The following is a 14,098-nucleotide window of genomic DNA, read 5'->3' on the forward strand; positions in this document are numbered from 1 at the left end:
ATGACATGGGAGTGTACCCTAGATGTATTAATGACAACCCTCTTGACAGAAGCAGAGTCAGAATTAAAGAAAAGCTTTGGGAAGCGTGTGTACACAGTGATAAGAAAATTCAAACTGGACACATATTCTCATCTGAACTTTATAGGTAAACCAACTAGACTCCCCTTTCACTAATTCCTACTCCCTTCCATATCAACAGCGTGCAACCCAGCTGGTGTGGGAGAGGATGAAACTACTCATTGAACCTACAGCTGGTGTTGGAGTGGCTGCTGTGCTGTCTCAACATTTTCAAACTGTTTCCCCAGAAGTAAAGAACATTTGTATTGTGCTCAGTGGTGGAAATGTAGACTTAACCTCCTCCATAACTTGGGTGAAGCAGGCTGAAAGGCCAGCTTCTTATCAGTCTGTTTCTGTTTAATTTACAGAAAAGGAAATGGTGGGATTCAGTGTCTTTAGATACTGAAGACATTTTGTTTCCTAGTATTGTCAACTCTTAGTTATCAGATTCTTAATGGAGAGTGGCTATTTCATTAAGATTTAATAGTTTTTTTGGACTAAGTAGTGGAAAAACTTTTATACTTAACTGAGACATTTTGTCAAGGCTAAAAAAAAGTCTTGCAAAATGGGGCAGTGGACTGACAGGCTGACATAGAAAATAAACTTTGCCCAATCACAACTTGTGCCTCCCATCCCTGGAGTACTGACTGGCACCGGTAAGACAGAATCTCTTTGAATCCATTACTCCATGCCCCCTTGAGGCACTGTTGAAGAAATCTCACTTTTCAGCCAGGGTACTGGTTCTGGTACATATGGATCATAAGTCCATTTGGGGAAGACTCGTTTATACAGGTTCATCAGTACTGTGTCTTGAGATTTTAGCTTCCCATCAAAGCTGCATTTCATGTGGCCATGGGTACCTAGAAAGACATCAGAACAAGTCGGTCAAATTAAAAGTAGAAAATTTTAAAGCAATGACTTCCAACCCAACAGTCATTTAGCAACACTGCAGAAATGCAGACGTGGTCTCAAATCCCGTGTTTCCTTACCTAAAGGTTCCTTGATATGTCCCCTCCGGCCCCACTTCGTTCTCAGTTCCACTGGTTTAAACCACAGCACATCCTCTTAGAATCAAACACATTAAAGACCAAGATGAAACATTTACCCACAAAATGTAAACCCAACCTTTATACCACAAAGGCAATCAGATCCCATCCTCCTCCTTCATACCCACCTCTGTTGAAGAACATGTAACGTACTACTGCCATCTTAGTAAAAATTTTGAAAGGATGACCACTCAGAACAACTCTCTTGATGACCATTCTGTCTGGATCTACTGACATAAGATGGCCTGTAGCAATGAGGCTGTGCATTCCTAAAGGACAAAAGCAAAGAAGCTATTTAGGAATTTACAGGCCAAAGTCTTCATTTATTGCCCAGTCCATTTAAAGACCCATGCAAGAGCCTGGTTTGTCATCCCTGCCCTAGCCCAATCTGAGGCTAAGATTGGTAAACTGTAAGCCCACACTTAACCTTGTCAATAGGTTCTTGAAAACTTGTACTTCAAGAGAAATGATGTATAACAAAACCATACTTTTTCTCATCAGTTGTTACAAGGAAAGGATGTTGAACAAAAGGCAGTTATTTGAGGACTGGCTATACACTGTTTCACGTAAAAGTTGGAGTTTTCATTGTTCTATTAACAATGTTAAATGAAGACTTACTGTATTTTGAAAACCATCATTACCTTCTCCATACCATTTGGCTCCCAAATTTAAATAAACAAGAGAAAACGGTGTTCATCTATTAAGGACCTGCAGGGTCTGTTCATCTCTGTGGCTCAACTTACCATTGCTTTTCTGCTTGAAAAGCAGCACAGATGCAGGAGGAAAAGTGATTGGCGCATAGACTGTCGCCACCAGGGCCATGTCAGCAGTCAGGAATCTCTGCAATTTATGTTTGTCCGCTGCCATAAGGGTTAAAAAATGAAAAGCAAAACCATTTTGAGAAACCAGAGGTGATAGAGGCCTGTGAAAAGCTGTATTAGTGCAACTCTTAAACCTACGGCAGCTTCTACTTCTCTAAACCACCAGTTCTCAAAAATTTTCCCTGCCTCAATGCACCTAAAAGATACGATCTAGTCCTATCAGTAACTTTTTTTTTTCTTTTTTTTTGAGTTTGAGTATCGTTCCTGTCACCCAGGCTGGAATGCAATGGTGTGATCTCAGCTGACTGCAACCTCCGCCTCCCGGGTTCAAGCAGTTCTCCTGCCTCAGCCTCCTGAGTAGCTGGGATTACAGGCACATGCCACTACGCCCGGCTAATTTTTGTATTTTTAGTAGAGACCGGGTTTCACCATGTTGGCCAGGCTGGTCTCGAACTCCTGACCTTGTGATCCACCCACCTCAATCTCCCAAAGTGCTGGGATTACAGGCGTGAGCCACTGCGCCAGGCTGTATCAGTAACTTTTTATTTATTTATTTATTTTGAGATGGTGTCTCGCTCTTGTTGCCCAGGCTGGAGTACAATGGTGCCATCTCTGCTCACTGCAACCTCCACCTCCCAGGTTCAAGTGATTCTTCTGCCCCAGGCTCCCGAATAGCTGGAATTGCAGGTGCCTGATCAGTAACTTTTTTATCTGGAGTCAGAATCTTGGAGCCTAGACTGTATTTGATGTTCTACCTTCAAGGTAGCCCTCACCTCCTTTTTAAAATACTAAACTTAAAGGAAAATAAAATATTTTAAGGCAAAGAAAAATTAATCTCACTTAGAGATTGTGATTCTCACAATTGGTGAGAATAAAAATTATCCAAAACACCATTAATACTGCTTTCTTCATATTCCTCCTGCCACTGCTGAGAGTGAGTGAACTAGGACAATGTTTAGAAGCCCCCAAGTTAGTGGGCAACATATCTTCCTGCTCCTACTGTGTAGGAGACAATCATTTCTGCCTCAAGTCCCGTCCAGTAGTCTCTCAGTATCTCAGGACCCCTACCTCTGCTTTACCCAACTATGAGCCATACCCAGCCTCCATTCCTTCACCCACACTGCCCTTGGCACACTAGACTTCAAAGTTTCCACACTTTATCACACCCTTTTAAATTCTGAGAGACAGTGTCTCACTCTGCTATTTAGGCTAGACTGTATTTGGTGTTCTACCTTCAATGTAGCCCTCACCCCCCTTTTAAAAATACTAAACTTATAGGAAAATAAAATATTTTAAGGGCAGTGGTGTGAACACAGCTCACTGGAGCCTCAAACTCCTGGGCCCATTGGCTCAGGCAATCCCTCTTGCCTCAGCCTCCCAAGTAGCTGGGATTGCAAAGCACATGCCACCACACCTGGCTAATTAAAAAGAAAAATTTTTGGCAGGGCGCAGTGGCTCATGCCTGTAATCCTAGCACTTTGGGAGGCCAATGCGGGTGGATCACCTGAGGTCGGGAGTTTGAGACCAGCCTGGCCAAGATGGTGAAACTCTATCTCTACTAATAATAGAAAAATTAGCTAGGCATGGTGGTACACGCCTGTAATCCCAGCTGCTTGGGAGGCTGAGGCAGGAGAATCACTTGAACCTAGGAGGCAGAGGTTGCAGTGAGCCAAGATCCTGCCACTGCACTCCAGCCTGGGCAACAAGAGCGAAACTCCATCTCCCAAAAAAAAAAATTTTTTTTTCGTAGAGGCCGGGCATGTTGGCTCATCCCTATAAATCCCAGCACTTTGGGAGGCCAAGGCACGTGGATCACCTGAGGTCAAGAGTTTGAGAACAGACTGGCCAACGTGGTGAAACCCCATCTCTACTAAAAATACAAAAAGTAGCTGGGCGTGGTGGCGGACGCCTATGGTCTGAGCTACCTGGGAGGCTGAGGCGCCAGAATCACTTGAACCCGGGAGGGGGAGGCTGCAATGAACTGAGATCATGTTACTGCACTCCAGCCTTGGTGACAGAGTTGGACTCCATATCAAAAAAAAAAAAAAAAAATTGTAGAGACCGGAGTCTCACACTCCTGACCTCAAGCGATCCTCCTGCCTCAGTCTCTGCAACTGAGACTTTTATTTAGTTCCAGTTCTAAGGATCTGTCTTTACAAAATAAGCAAAGAAGTAAATAAAGTTTTATGCATACAGATCTAGTTTAGAGCAAAACATTAGAAATAGCCTAAGTGCTCACCCGTAGAAGCTCAAATAAGTATCAGTACATCACATACACTGGAATATATCCAAATGACAATAAAGCATTAAAAGTCTCATTAACTAATTAATCTTATGGAAAACTGATCAAAATCAATTAAGTGATAAATGCAATGTTTAACACCATATTTACAATTACAATCCAAATTGTGTAAAAAAAAAATGAGATCTGGATGAAAATGTATAAAATAAAAATGAATTTTCTCTAATATAAGGTAATTTTACTTTTACATTATTCCTTATTTTCCCAACTGTCTAAAATATGAAAATAGTTCATCCTAAAAAAAAAAATCAAAACCATTTTGAAACAATAAAAGAATGACTGGCCAGGCGCAGTGGCTCACGCCTGTAATCCCAGCACTTTGGAAGGCCAAGGCAGGAGGATCGCCTAAGGTCGAGACCAGCCTGGCCAGCATGGTAAAACCCCGTCTCTACTAAAAATACAAAAATTAGCTAGGCGTGGTGGCAAGTGCCTGTAATCTCAGCTACTCGGGAAGCTGAGGCAGGAAAACTGATTGAACCTGGAAGGCAGAGGTTGCAGTGAGCCTGGATTGCACCACCGCACTCCAGTTGGGCATCAGAGTGAGACTCGGTCTCAAAAAAAAGAGGCCAGGCACATTGGCTCACGTCTGTAATCCCAGCACTTTGGGAGACCGAGGTGGGCGGATCACCTGAGACCAGGAGTTCAAAACCAGCCTGAACTCCTGGTCTTGGTGAAACCCCATTTCTACTAAACCCCAACATGGTGAAACCCCATCTCTACTAAAAATACAAAAATTAGCTGGGCATGGTCATGCATGCCTGTAGTCCCAACTACTCTACTCGGGAGGCTGAGGCAGGAGAATTGCTTGAACCCGGGAGGCAGAGGTTGCAGTGAGCCGAGATCACGCTATTGCACTCCAGCCTGGGCAACGGAGTAAGACTCCGTCTCCAAAAAAACAAACAAACAAACAAAACAAAAAAAACAAGAGGGGGCGTGGTGGCTCACACCTGTAATCCCAGCACTTTGGGAGGCTGAGGCGGGCGGATCACGAGGTCAGGAGATCGAGACCATCCTGGCTAACACGGTGAAACCCCGTCTCTACTAAAAATACAAAAAATTAGCTGGGCGTGGTGGCGGGCGCCTGTAGTCCCAGCTACTTGGGAGGCTGAGGCAGGAAAATGGTGTAAGTAAACCTGAGAGGCGGAGCTTGCAGTGAGCCTAGATCACGCCACTGCACTCCAGCCTGGGTGACAGAATGAGACTCCGTCTCAAAAAAAAAAAAAAACAAAAACAGAAACAAAAACAAGATTAAATCTTACCTTTTTTGGTCTTCAATTCCCCGTTCTAATGCCACAAGTGTTGGGATTACAGGTGTGAACCACTGCACCACTGCACCCACCCTAATACCCTTTTTATAAAGCTGCCAACTTCTATTCAAAACCTGCTATGGAACAAATACTCATGGCAAAAAAGCCTCAGTATCACACAAAGGTTGCATCACTGGGATGCTTCAGACAGGTTCAGACATTTTGAATAAAAACATCATTGGCTCTTAAGCCAGAGTACTGAAAATACCTCTAACCCAGAGATGTAAGATTTTGAAACCATGTATTTCGGCACCCCTCCACCACAAGTCACTTTCCCAAAAGACAAGATGGACAAGAACCCAGCTTCCCCATTGCTAACCTGCAGTGTGCTGAGAGAATAAAGGTGAGGCTCGGAAGCGCCTGAATCCACAGTGAAATATGAGCTCTTCCTTGGCTTTCACAGGTTCAGTGTTGCCAGGGTCACGCCTCACCACCATATTCAATACTGACATCTAGGGACCAAGTAAGAAAAACAAAAATCTTCATAGTCTAGGAATACAATTGCCTAAACTGAAAGAAGGCAAACCAAACTAGCAGATTCAGACTCATTCTAAGAACTGACAATGCTAATTAATGGTGGAGTGTAGATGCTGAAACACGGGTTCATCCTTTACCTCCACCAATGACTGGCATTTAAGCCAAACACAGGCTGATCAGAGCTTTCATGCACCCTTCAATGCTAACCTACCTTCCCGCACCTGACAGAAAAGAGCTCAACATCTGCCACACAAAAATCAGTGGCCTTCAAGGCATTCACTCACCACAATCTCAAAACCACACTCATTCAAGCCCCTTCTTCTTCAGTCCTTACCAAAACCGATCAAAGAACTATCACATACCCCACAACATACACAACTACTGGCCACCAAGAGAAAAGAGATCTGCACTTTGGCATAAACTTTTTTTTTTTTTTTGACATAGAGTTTCGCTCTTGTTGCCCAGGCTGGAGTGCAATGGCGCAATCTTGGCTCACCACAACCTCCGCCTACTGGGTTCAAGCAATTCTTCTGCCTCAGCCTCCCAAGTAGCTGGGATTACAGGCATGTGCCACCACGCCTGGCTAATTTTGTATTTTTGGTAGAGACAGGGTTCCTCCATGTTGGTCAGGCTGGTCTCGAACTCCCGACCTCAGGTGATCCACCCACCTTGGCCTCCCAAAAAGTGCTGGGATTACAGGCGTGAGCCGCCGCGCCCAGCCAAACCTTTATTTTTAAGGCTGCCAACCCTTATTCAAAATCTGGTCTGAAAAACATACTTGGAGAAGTCTCAGAACCACACAGAGATTGCATCACTGAGATGCTTCAGACAGGTTCAGACGATATGAATAAAACCATCATTGACTTCTCTATTATTCTCCAATTCCTAATCATAAAGGCAGACTTTTTGCATCCCAATGAGCAAAATTTTAGTCACACATAAACAGAATTTTAGACTGTCAGAAGCAGCTGGAAAGTTTCACAACCCCCCATTTTCCCACAAGACAGCAATTTACCTTCTGTTCATGAGGTAGTAAAGAAAATGCAATCAAGGGTGTTCCTTGCCTGAAGCACTCGACCACTGAGACGGGGACTTCAGAGACATGAAGTGTGACATACCAGCCAACCTGCCACAAGAAAGCAGAAAGCAATCATGGACTTATCTTTCAAAGTCCCAATAGCGAGGAAGCTTTCTCCAAATATGTTGAGTCTCTCAGATAAAATTTTTAAAGCCAACCCTCATCCTTCAAGATGCTTCATTACCCAGATCACACTTTTTCATTTAACATAGCTGATACCTCTTTGTTCCCAGTATCATTCTAATCAATGACTCAGGGGCTCCCCTAATCCCCAAATGCAGCATATTTTCATGCCAAGAGAAGGAATAAAGTAGGGAGCATGTTGACAAATGAAAGCAACATACAAGATGAACAAGGAGGGTAGATACCTCAGCTCCTTCAACTTCTTTTTCTTCAACCTCTTTAAAGATGCTTTTCCTAGTGTTAGTAAAGTTCTGAAATTGAAATATTCGAGCATAATCTTGAGGAAGGTTTTCCTTAGGATCCCATGGAGATGTCCGGAAGCTCTTAAGGCCTCTGTATTTCTGAAATCTAGAATATTGAAGATTTTTAAAGACATTAAGTCAGATTTATATGGTGCTATATAGACTCAAGTCATTGCTAAAATGGCTAAGGAGCTAGCTGAAAAGAACTCCAATCATCCTCTCTCCAAACAACCCAACAGCTTAAACCAAGACGACACTCCGAACAGCTTATAACAAGTTCTATTGGAACCAAACCCAAGCTTCTCAATGACAAAAAACAAAGTATTTGCAGTGGCTCCCTGTTACCTGTCAGGCAGCTTTTTAACCTGACAAAAAAGATGCTTGGTAATGGCCTGATATAGTTCAGATGTGTCTCCCTGCCCCAATCTCATACTGAAATACAATCCCCAGTGTTGGAGGTGGAGCCTGGTGGGAGGTGACTGCATTAGGGGAGAGGTTTTCTCATGAGTGGATTAGCACCACCCCCCTTGTTGAGTGAGTTCTCATGAGATCTAGTTGTTTAAAAGTGTGTAGCACCTCCTGCCTTGCTCTCTTGTTACTGCGCTGGCCCTGTGACATGACTTGCTCCCCCTCCACCTTCTGCCATGATTGTAAGTTTCTTGAGGGCACCCCCAGAAGCTGAGCAGATGCCAACACCATGCTTCCTGTACAGTCTGCAGGACCATGACCCAATTAAACCTCTTTTCTTTATAAATTACACAGTCTCTGGTACTTCTTTATAGCCATGCGAGAATGGCCTAATACATGGCCTTACCTCCTAATATCCAAAATTAATTCACTGGCTTTAGTCACTCACCTCCAGAACAGATATAATCATCTACTTCTTCACTCTTCTACTTCTGCTATTCTACCCAAACCCCCTAAAATTTCCAAACATTATATACTTCAATTGAGTACTGGCTCCTTTGGGAAGAAGTATTTGCTAATTAACCTTAGTATTTCTCCTTCATTCAAGTCCTGTAACGTTAGTCTGCACCACAGTCTAGAACTTAATTACATATGACCATTTCCCATATGTATGTCCTGCCTTCCCATATTAAATATTAGCTCTTCAGGAGCAGAAAAAATGTGTTTTTCTTCTTTTGCATCACAGCGACACAGCTCTGAGCCAAGTTTTTAAAAACGTATTGACTGAATTTAGATTTGTTGATAGACTTGTTGACTAACCGAATTCGAGCAGCCACATCACGGGGCGTGTCCACTTCATCTGGAAACATCTCTTCCAGTCTTTCTTGTTTATATTTCTCCAACATTTTTGCCTCAGCTTCTTCATCTACTTTCTTATCATACAGATCATCATGCACAGACTCCCCAATAGTCATAGTTTCATATTCTTCCTCTTCTTCACTACTCTCATCCTGTAGAATAGGATTACAGTTTTTTCAGAAGAAATCCACACCTGTCTCTACCCCAAAGGCCAATAAGCTAAGAGAAAAATAATTGTACTAGATCCCTATTCCCAACCAACATAAATTCTAATACAGTCTAAAGTATAAAACAAAAGCCTCATTCCTGGCAACTACAGAGTCATTCCTAAGAAACTAACCATACACGGCCGGGTGCGGTGGCTCACGCCTGTAATCCCAGCACTTTGGGAGGCCGAGGCGGGCGGATCATGAGGTCAGGAGATTGAGACCATCCTGGCTAACACAGTGAAACCCCGTCTCTACTAAAAATACAAAAAAATTAGCCAGGCATGGTGGTGGGCGCCTGTAGTCCCAGCTACTCAGGAGGCTGAGGCAGGAGAATGGCGTGAACCCAGGAGGGAGAGCTTGCAGTGAGCCCAGATCGCACCACTGCACTCCAGCCTGAGCAACAGAGCGAGACTCTGTCTCATAAAAAAAAATAAAATAAATAAAAAAAAGAAACTAACCACACACACCGCTCAAGATCACACCTGCACTTTGCCTTACATTTGGAGCTAGACACAGAATTGGCCAAAGGCCTCATTTCCTTACCTGAGATTCCTCCTCCATAAAATCCTCATGTTCCATATCATCATATTCATATTCATCTCCTTCCCCACCACTTTGGCTGCCACCATCCAAAATCCATTCAGCTTGGTAACTGGATGTTCCTTTGGGGACCTTCTTTACCACCTTAGAACTTTCCTTCAAGAAATCTGTAAAAGCCCAAACAAATTAAGTAAATTACAGACTTCTTTTCCCTATCCCTCTGGTTATTCTCACCTAGGCAAGGCACCAGATACTGCTGCCAACATGGGAAATTCTGGCAAGACACTGTAAATAGAACTACTTCCAAATTAAATTCAGCTGCCTCACAACTAGCAATACTTACACAGCTAAATAAGCCCTGCAATGAATCCAAAGTTGTTTATCTGTTCATGATAAAACATTAACACAAGTAATTTTGAGAAATGGAACAAGACTGTGTATAATGTTTGTTTATTGAAAACATACAGCATTTAAGGGTGAGGAGAGACTTTCAACTATACCCCCACCCCACTCTATCCTATAGGGCCCTCACTTGGAACAGCTAGAGAAAATCCACAATTCCAGGTCAGATGAATTACAGACAAGTTTACCAATACCGACCCTTTGCCTCGCTCAGCTCCTCCTCAGTGGGCCAGGTTTGCTCTCCCTCCATTGGATCTGGGATAACCTCTGCTTGCAAGGATTCCTGTCTACCAGGGTCTGCCTTCATTAGGACTTTAAGACCTTCTTCCATATCATCTACAGCATCCGTAGCACAAATCTGAAAACCAAAAGCAGGTGATAGTCAAGCATGAACCAAAAATCTCCTAAATCTAACACAGTAACCAGAAAGACCCAGAAATATCAGTCCTCATGTATAAGATGAGTGCGACAGAATGCTAAAACTTGTCAAAACTTTTCCAATGGCTGTTTTCTAATCTCCAGGGTATTTTAAGTCTCTGCTTGGCTCTTGAGGTCTTTCTTAATCTGCTCCCACTCCTATCCATTTATTACGTACCTCACTCCCATCAAGCTGATTTCTTCAAGGTTCACATAAACCCTTTGATCCACCACTGTGCCTAGGTTCATTCTGTCTCTTATCTTCTAGGATATTCTTTTATCCCTCTTCAACTCATAAATCACATTTATCCTTCTTAACACCTAGCTCAAGTCTGATCTCTTATGTGAAGCTTGCTAGTCTACTTTCTCAACTTCCACTGCTGGTCCGCACCCTAACCATATGCTATCTCAATCTTTATTTCACAGATGCCATTTTGTTCCAGCCCAATTAAGTCCCTTGAGGAAAGCAACCACATCTTGAGTGTGTTCTATAAACTCAGAGCCAATCACAGTGCAGACTACCTAGAAAGTGCTGGATAAATATGTGATTTATCAACCTATTTATAACTGACTATTGCCTTACTTCAGACTAGCAGTCTCCTCATTCACCTAAGTGTACAGACTATCTTCTCTGAATTTAAGTTTCCTTCCTGTGCCAACTTTCATATGAACATGAATTAAGAATATCAGTCTTACCTCCATTGCCATGTCTGGGTCCTTTTGGGGTTTAATTCCTCTAGGATTTAAAGGGAAAGGGTCTCCGGGGGCATCTATCTGTTTCATCTGGAAATCACCATATCCAACGATATGCAGCAACCTATTGACATTCAGAGTCTGCCCTCGAACATAGCCTGAAATTTTCAAGGTGCCCACCAAGTTATTCTCTTCACTAGGAACAAAATCAACAGCATGGGCAAATAGGTAGGCCCGCCGATCTCGAAAAGCAAGATGCTGTTGCTTCTGGTTAGCCAACTGCCTAAGCAGCATCCCTGCCTCCTGTTGAGTGTCTAACAAGAGGAGTTTGTCATGCGGAAAGCGCTTCTCCACTGCTTTACTTAGCTTCTTCCTGGCATCTATTTGTTTCTTCAGTGGGAGGCCAGAAATCCCCTGGACAGCTAGTGCTGTAAGCGAAAGAGAAAACGCTTCATGACCTACTGCTTCATTACATAAAAATCCCTGTGCAGTTCACAAACAACCTAATAGCTCAGTTGCAAGCCCAGAGATCACTGGGAAGCCCAACACTGAACTACCCTGAAGGAATTTCACAGTGAAATCAAACTTCATATCCTTGTTTCTCTGGGCAAAGGACAGCCAAAAACAAAAAGACACCCTGAGTGATAATCTGTAAACAATGGATCAAGTTTAATCCATATGTGTACATCCCGCCACCAGCTGAATATGATCCATCACTTGTATTCCTGTATCAAATGCCAGGCATAGTGCCTGACAAATTAAAGGTGCACAATAAATGCTAACTCACTTACTATAGGTCGGAAGGCCCTGAGCAAAGAGGCAGGAAAGACAGTAATCGCCGGTGCTGTCCCAGCCTTCTAGTGGATCAAGGAGGAACAGGATGGTATCAGCTACTTTAGCCATGTCTAACACAACGTGCAGATCCCCTGCAGATAGAAGACACACTAAGAAGAGGTGGTTGGCACCAGCACATTATGCTAAAAAAAAAAAAAAAATACCACTACTCAAACATAATACAAAATATTGGTGTATACTCTAACCTGGCCTTGCTGAGGTGAAAAACCACCGATGTTTCAAGCGGGGGCATAGCAGCATAAAGTTCTGGGTGTTTCCCAATTCATTCAAGTGTACTGTTCCAGTGTCCCTATCTTGAAGCAGCTGCATGGCTTCTGGCAGGGAAATTCTGCTGTGCAGGGGCACCACCAGTACCTGATGAGGAGGGCCATCCTTGCCACCCAGCTGTCTCTTCTCTGCCAGAACCTGAAAATAGAAAGATATCCGAGAACATCTCAGTGTCTCAGTACTTCACTCCAGCATTGCATTTCCACTCCCACAGATGCTCCCCCTACCCAAAACCAGCATCTCTCTAGTAAAAGACTACAGGTATGCCAGCGGGGTGGCAGGAATTCTGACCAAAGCAAAGAATGCTAGACCTGCACGCTCGACACGTGCTCTAGGGCTATGCTCTGTCCCTGGACCCTCCTCCCGGTCTCATTTTCCACTTCGAGGCATTAGCCACCTAGAACACCAGAGAAGCCGCATTCTCCCAAATCCCGCTCCTCTCACCGCCTCCTTCTTCTGCTTTCGGAGCTGGCTGGCGCGATGCCTCTGGTCGACTCTGCTGAGTTCTTTTCTCACCTTCTTGCTTAGGGTTTTCAGTGCTAGACGGCCTGAATGGCAGATTAGAAGGGGCTGGTGTGATCGGCCCCACAACAAGGTCAAGAAAAGGGACTCCTCTCCGCCCACCTTAGAAAGGGCCTTTCGCGTGGAGCCCAGACGGGAGACAGAAGCTCAGTCTGGGCATGGGGAAAAAGAGTTAATAACGGCCAAATAGCCCTTATTCCTTCTACGTTATCTCCTTACCCTTGCCGTCCCGCTGTGCAGATCCCCGACCCCGATGCCGTCCGCCTTTATGAGCTTTATTCTGCTGCTTGAGCGGGCCGGGGCGGTGGGCCGCCATGCCGCAGCGCGCGTGTACGGAGTCAGCACTGCTTCCGGGCCAGGACAAGCGCTTCCGGTCCCCTCCAAGGGGGCGGGCCCTCCAGGGGGCGGGACTCCCTGCGCCCTCTCGCGAAGGCGTTTTCCAGCAGCTCGTGAGAGCGCCGTGTTACCGGGTTCGCCAATCCGCGCTGGGAACTTTTCCCACTTCGCAGTGTGTGGTTGGGGGCTTGAAGGCGCCGGATGTAGACTGTCGAGCCTCGGGCTGTTGGTCCAGCAGGGCTGTTTGTACCCCTTGCATTGTCATTTTTTTGCGCTATAAAGCTGCATCACATAGAAGCATGTTGACTGGAAGGCTCCATTCGTGCCGAAAAGGCCTAAGCCCTTCCTGTCACCTAGATTCGGGCACTTTGCTCTTCCGTTTGCAACGGCATGTTCTTTATCACTCTGAGCAACCTTTCTTCTCCCTCGATTCCCTAGCGAGGCTTGGGAATCGCGTGGAAGACACTTCTCTCACCTTGCCCGGTTCCGTACCAGCTCAAGCCCGTCCCTGTTACTCCAACCTGCGCCCCGCCTCCCACGGAGCGGCCGGGAAGGACCTTGTGGGACGTGGCGACCCGGCAAGGGGGACTGGCCGCGACCCTCCGGCCGTCGGGCTCGGGCGGCTGCGCTCCCACTAATCTTCCCAGAAACTTGACAACTGCACGGCGACGGCCGGACGGGGATTCAGAGGGGTCACGGGGCCAGGCTGCACCGGCTTCGCCGTGGGCAGGCTCGGACCGCAGGGGACCCCATGCCCGAGCCCCGGCCCCTTCCGTCCCGTCGGGAGAGGGAGCAGGCAGAAGTCAGGGGAGCTTCAGCGGGACCGAGGCTCGCTCTTAGCCGCGGGGCCGCGGGCTCCAGGGCCAGCGCTCACAATGCGGCTTGGCGCCCTCCATGCGGGAGCGGGTGCGTTGCCATGACAGCGACCCCCGTGGCGCGCGCCCGGGTCTGCCGCCCCTAGGCGCGCACGGCCTCTCCCCGCCCCGATCCCCCGTCGCTGTGCGCAACCCCCCTCCGGCTGTGGGAAGGGGCCGGGCCTGCCGCCTGACGTCTGTGCGGGGCTCGGAAGATGGCTGCG

General features: G+C 45.7%; 2 protein-coding genes and 2 non-coding genes across 9 annotated transcripts in view; 1 reads left to right on the plus strand and 3 right to left on the minus strand.

Annotated features, from left to right (window-relative positions):
- SRR (serine racemase) overlaps window positions 1-10,966 on the plus strand; it is a 30,748-nt gene extending 19,782 nt beyond the window's left edge. For 5 of the 6 annotated variants that reach the window (XM_001156186.7, XM_016931179.3, XM_063798180.1 and 2 more), the window contains one exon: window positions 200-1,803. In XM_001156186.7, coding sequence (XP_001156186.1) covers window positions 200-418 — 219 coding nt within the window. In that variant the 3' untranslated portion in view covers window positions 419-1,803. Of the gene's footprint in view, window positions 1-199; window positions 1,804-10,773 lie in introns of those variants that run through there. The other variant, XM_016931178.4, reaches the window with a different exon arrangement.
- TSR1 (TSR1 ribosome maturation factor) lies at window positions 524-14,089 on the minus strand. The gene is made up of 15 exons (XM_003315291.6): window positions 12,904-14,089; window positions 12,607-12,710; window positions 12,081-12,300; window positions 11,832-11,966; window positions 11,044-11,468; window positions 10,129-10,288; window positions 9,532-9,695; window positions 8,741-8,931; window positions 7,457-7,619; window positions 7,026-7,136; window positions 5,853-5,985; window positions 1,847-1,963; window positions 1,232-1,372; window positions 1,047-1,121; window positions 524-917 (listed from the first exon to the last, which is right to left on the minus strand). The coding sequence occupies exons 1-15, from the start codon at window positions 12,998-13,000 to the stop codon at window positions 739-741; spliced, it is 2,415 nt and encodes an 804-aa protein (XP_003315339.1). The 5' UTR covers window positions 13,001-14,089; the 3' UTR covers window positions 524-738.
- Window positions 5,629-5,723, minus strand: LOC112206174 (small nucleolar RNA SNORD91 family). Its single transcript, XR_002940373.1, has one exon. It is a non-coding gene; the product is annotated as a small nucleolar RNA SNORD91 family (small nucleolar RNA).
- LOC112206175 (small nucleolar RNA SNORD91 family) lies at window positions 6,787-6,881 on the minus strand. Its single transcript, XR_002940374.1, has one exon. It is a non-coding gene; the product is annotated as a small nucleolar RNA SNORD91 family (small nucleolar RNA).
- Window positions 14,090-14,098: the final 9 nt, after the last annotated feature.

Source organism: Pan troglodytes, chromosome 19 (assembly GCF_028858775.2).
Source record: "Pan troglodytes isolate AG18354 chromosome 19, NHGRI_mPanTro3-v2.0_pri, whole genome shotgun sequence".
Classification (NCBI taxonomy): Eukaryota; Metazoa; Chordata; class Mammalia; order Primates; family Hominidae; genus Pan; species Pan troglodytes.

What these genes read in the sequence shown, in the direction of transcription:
- TSR1 (XM_003315291.6), bottom strand. Translation starts at nt 13,000, where the DNA reads ATGGCGGCCCACCGCCCCGGCCCGCTCAAGCAGCAGAATAAAGCTCAT. An exon ending in ATTCTCTCAGCACACTGCAG is followed by an intron (nt 1,964 to 5,852) that starts GTTAGCAATGGG and finishes CCCTTATGGCAG; the next exon opens with CGGACAAACATAAATTGCAG. An exon ending in TTTCAAGCAGAAAAGCAATG is followed by an intron (nt 1,373 to 1,846) that starts GTAAGTTGAGCC and finishes TTTGTCCTTTAG; the next exon opens with GAATGCACAGCCTCATTGCT.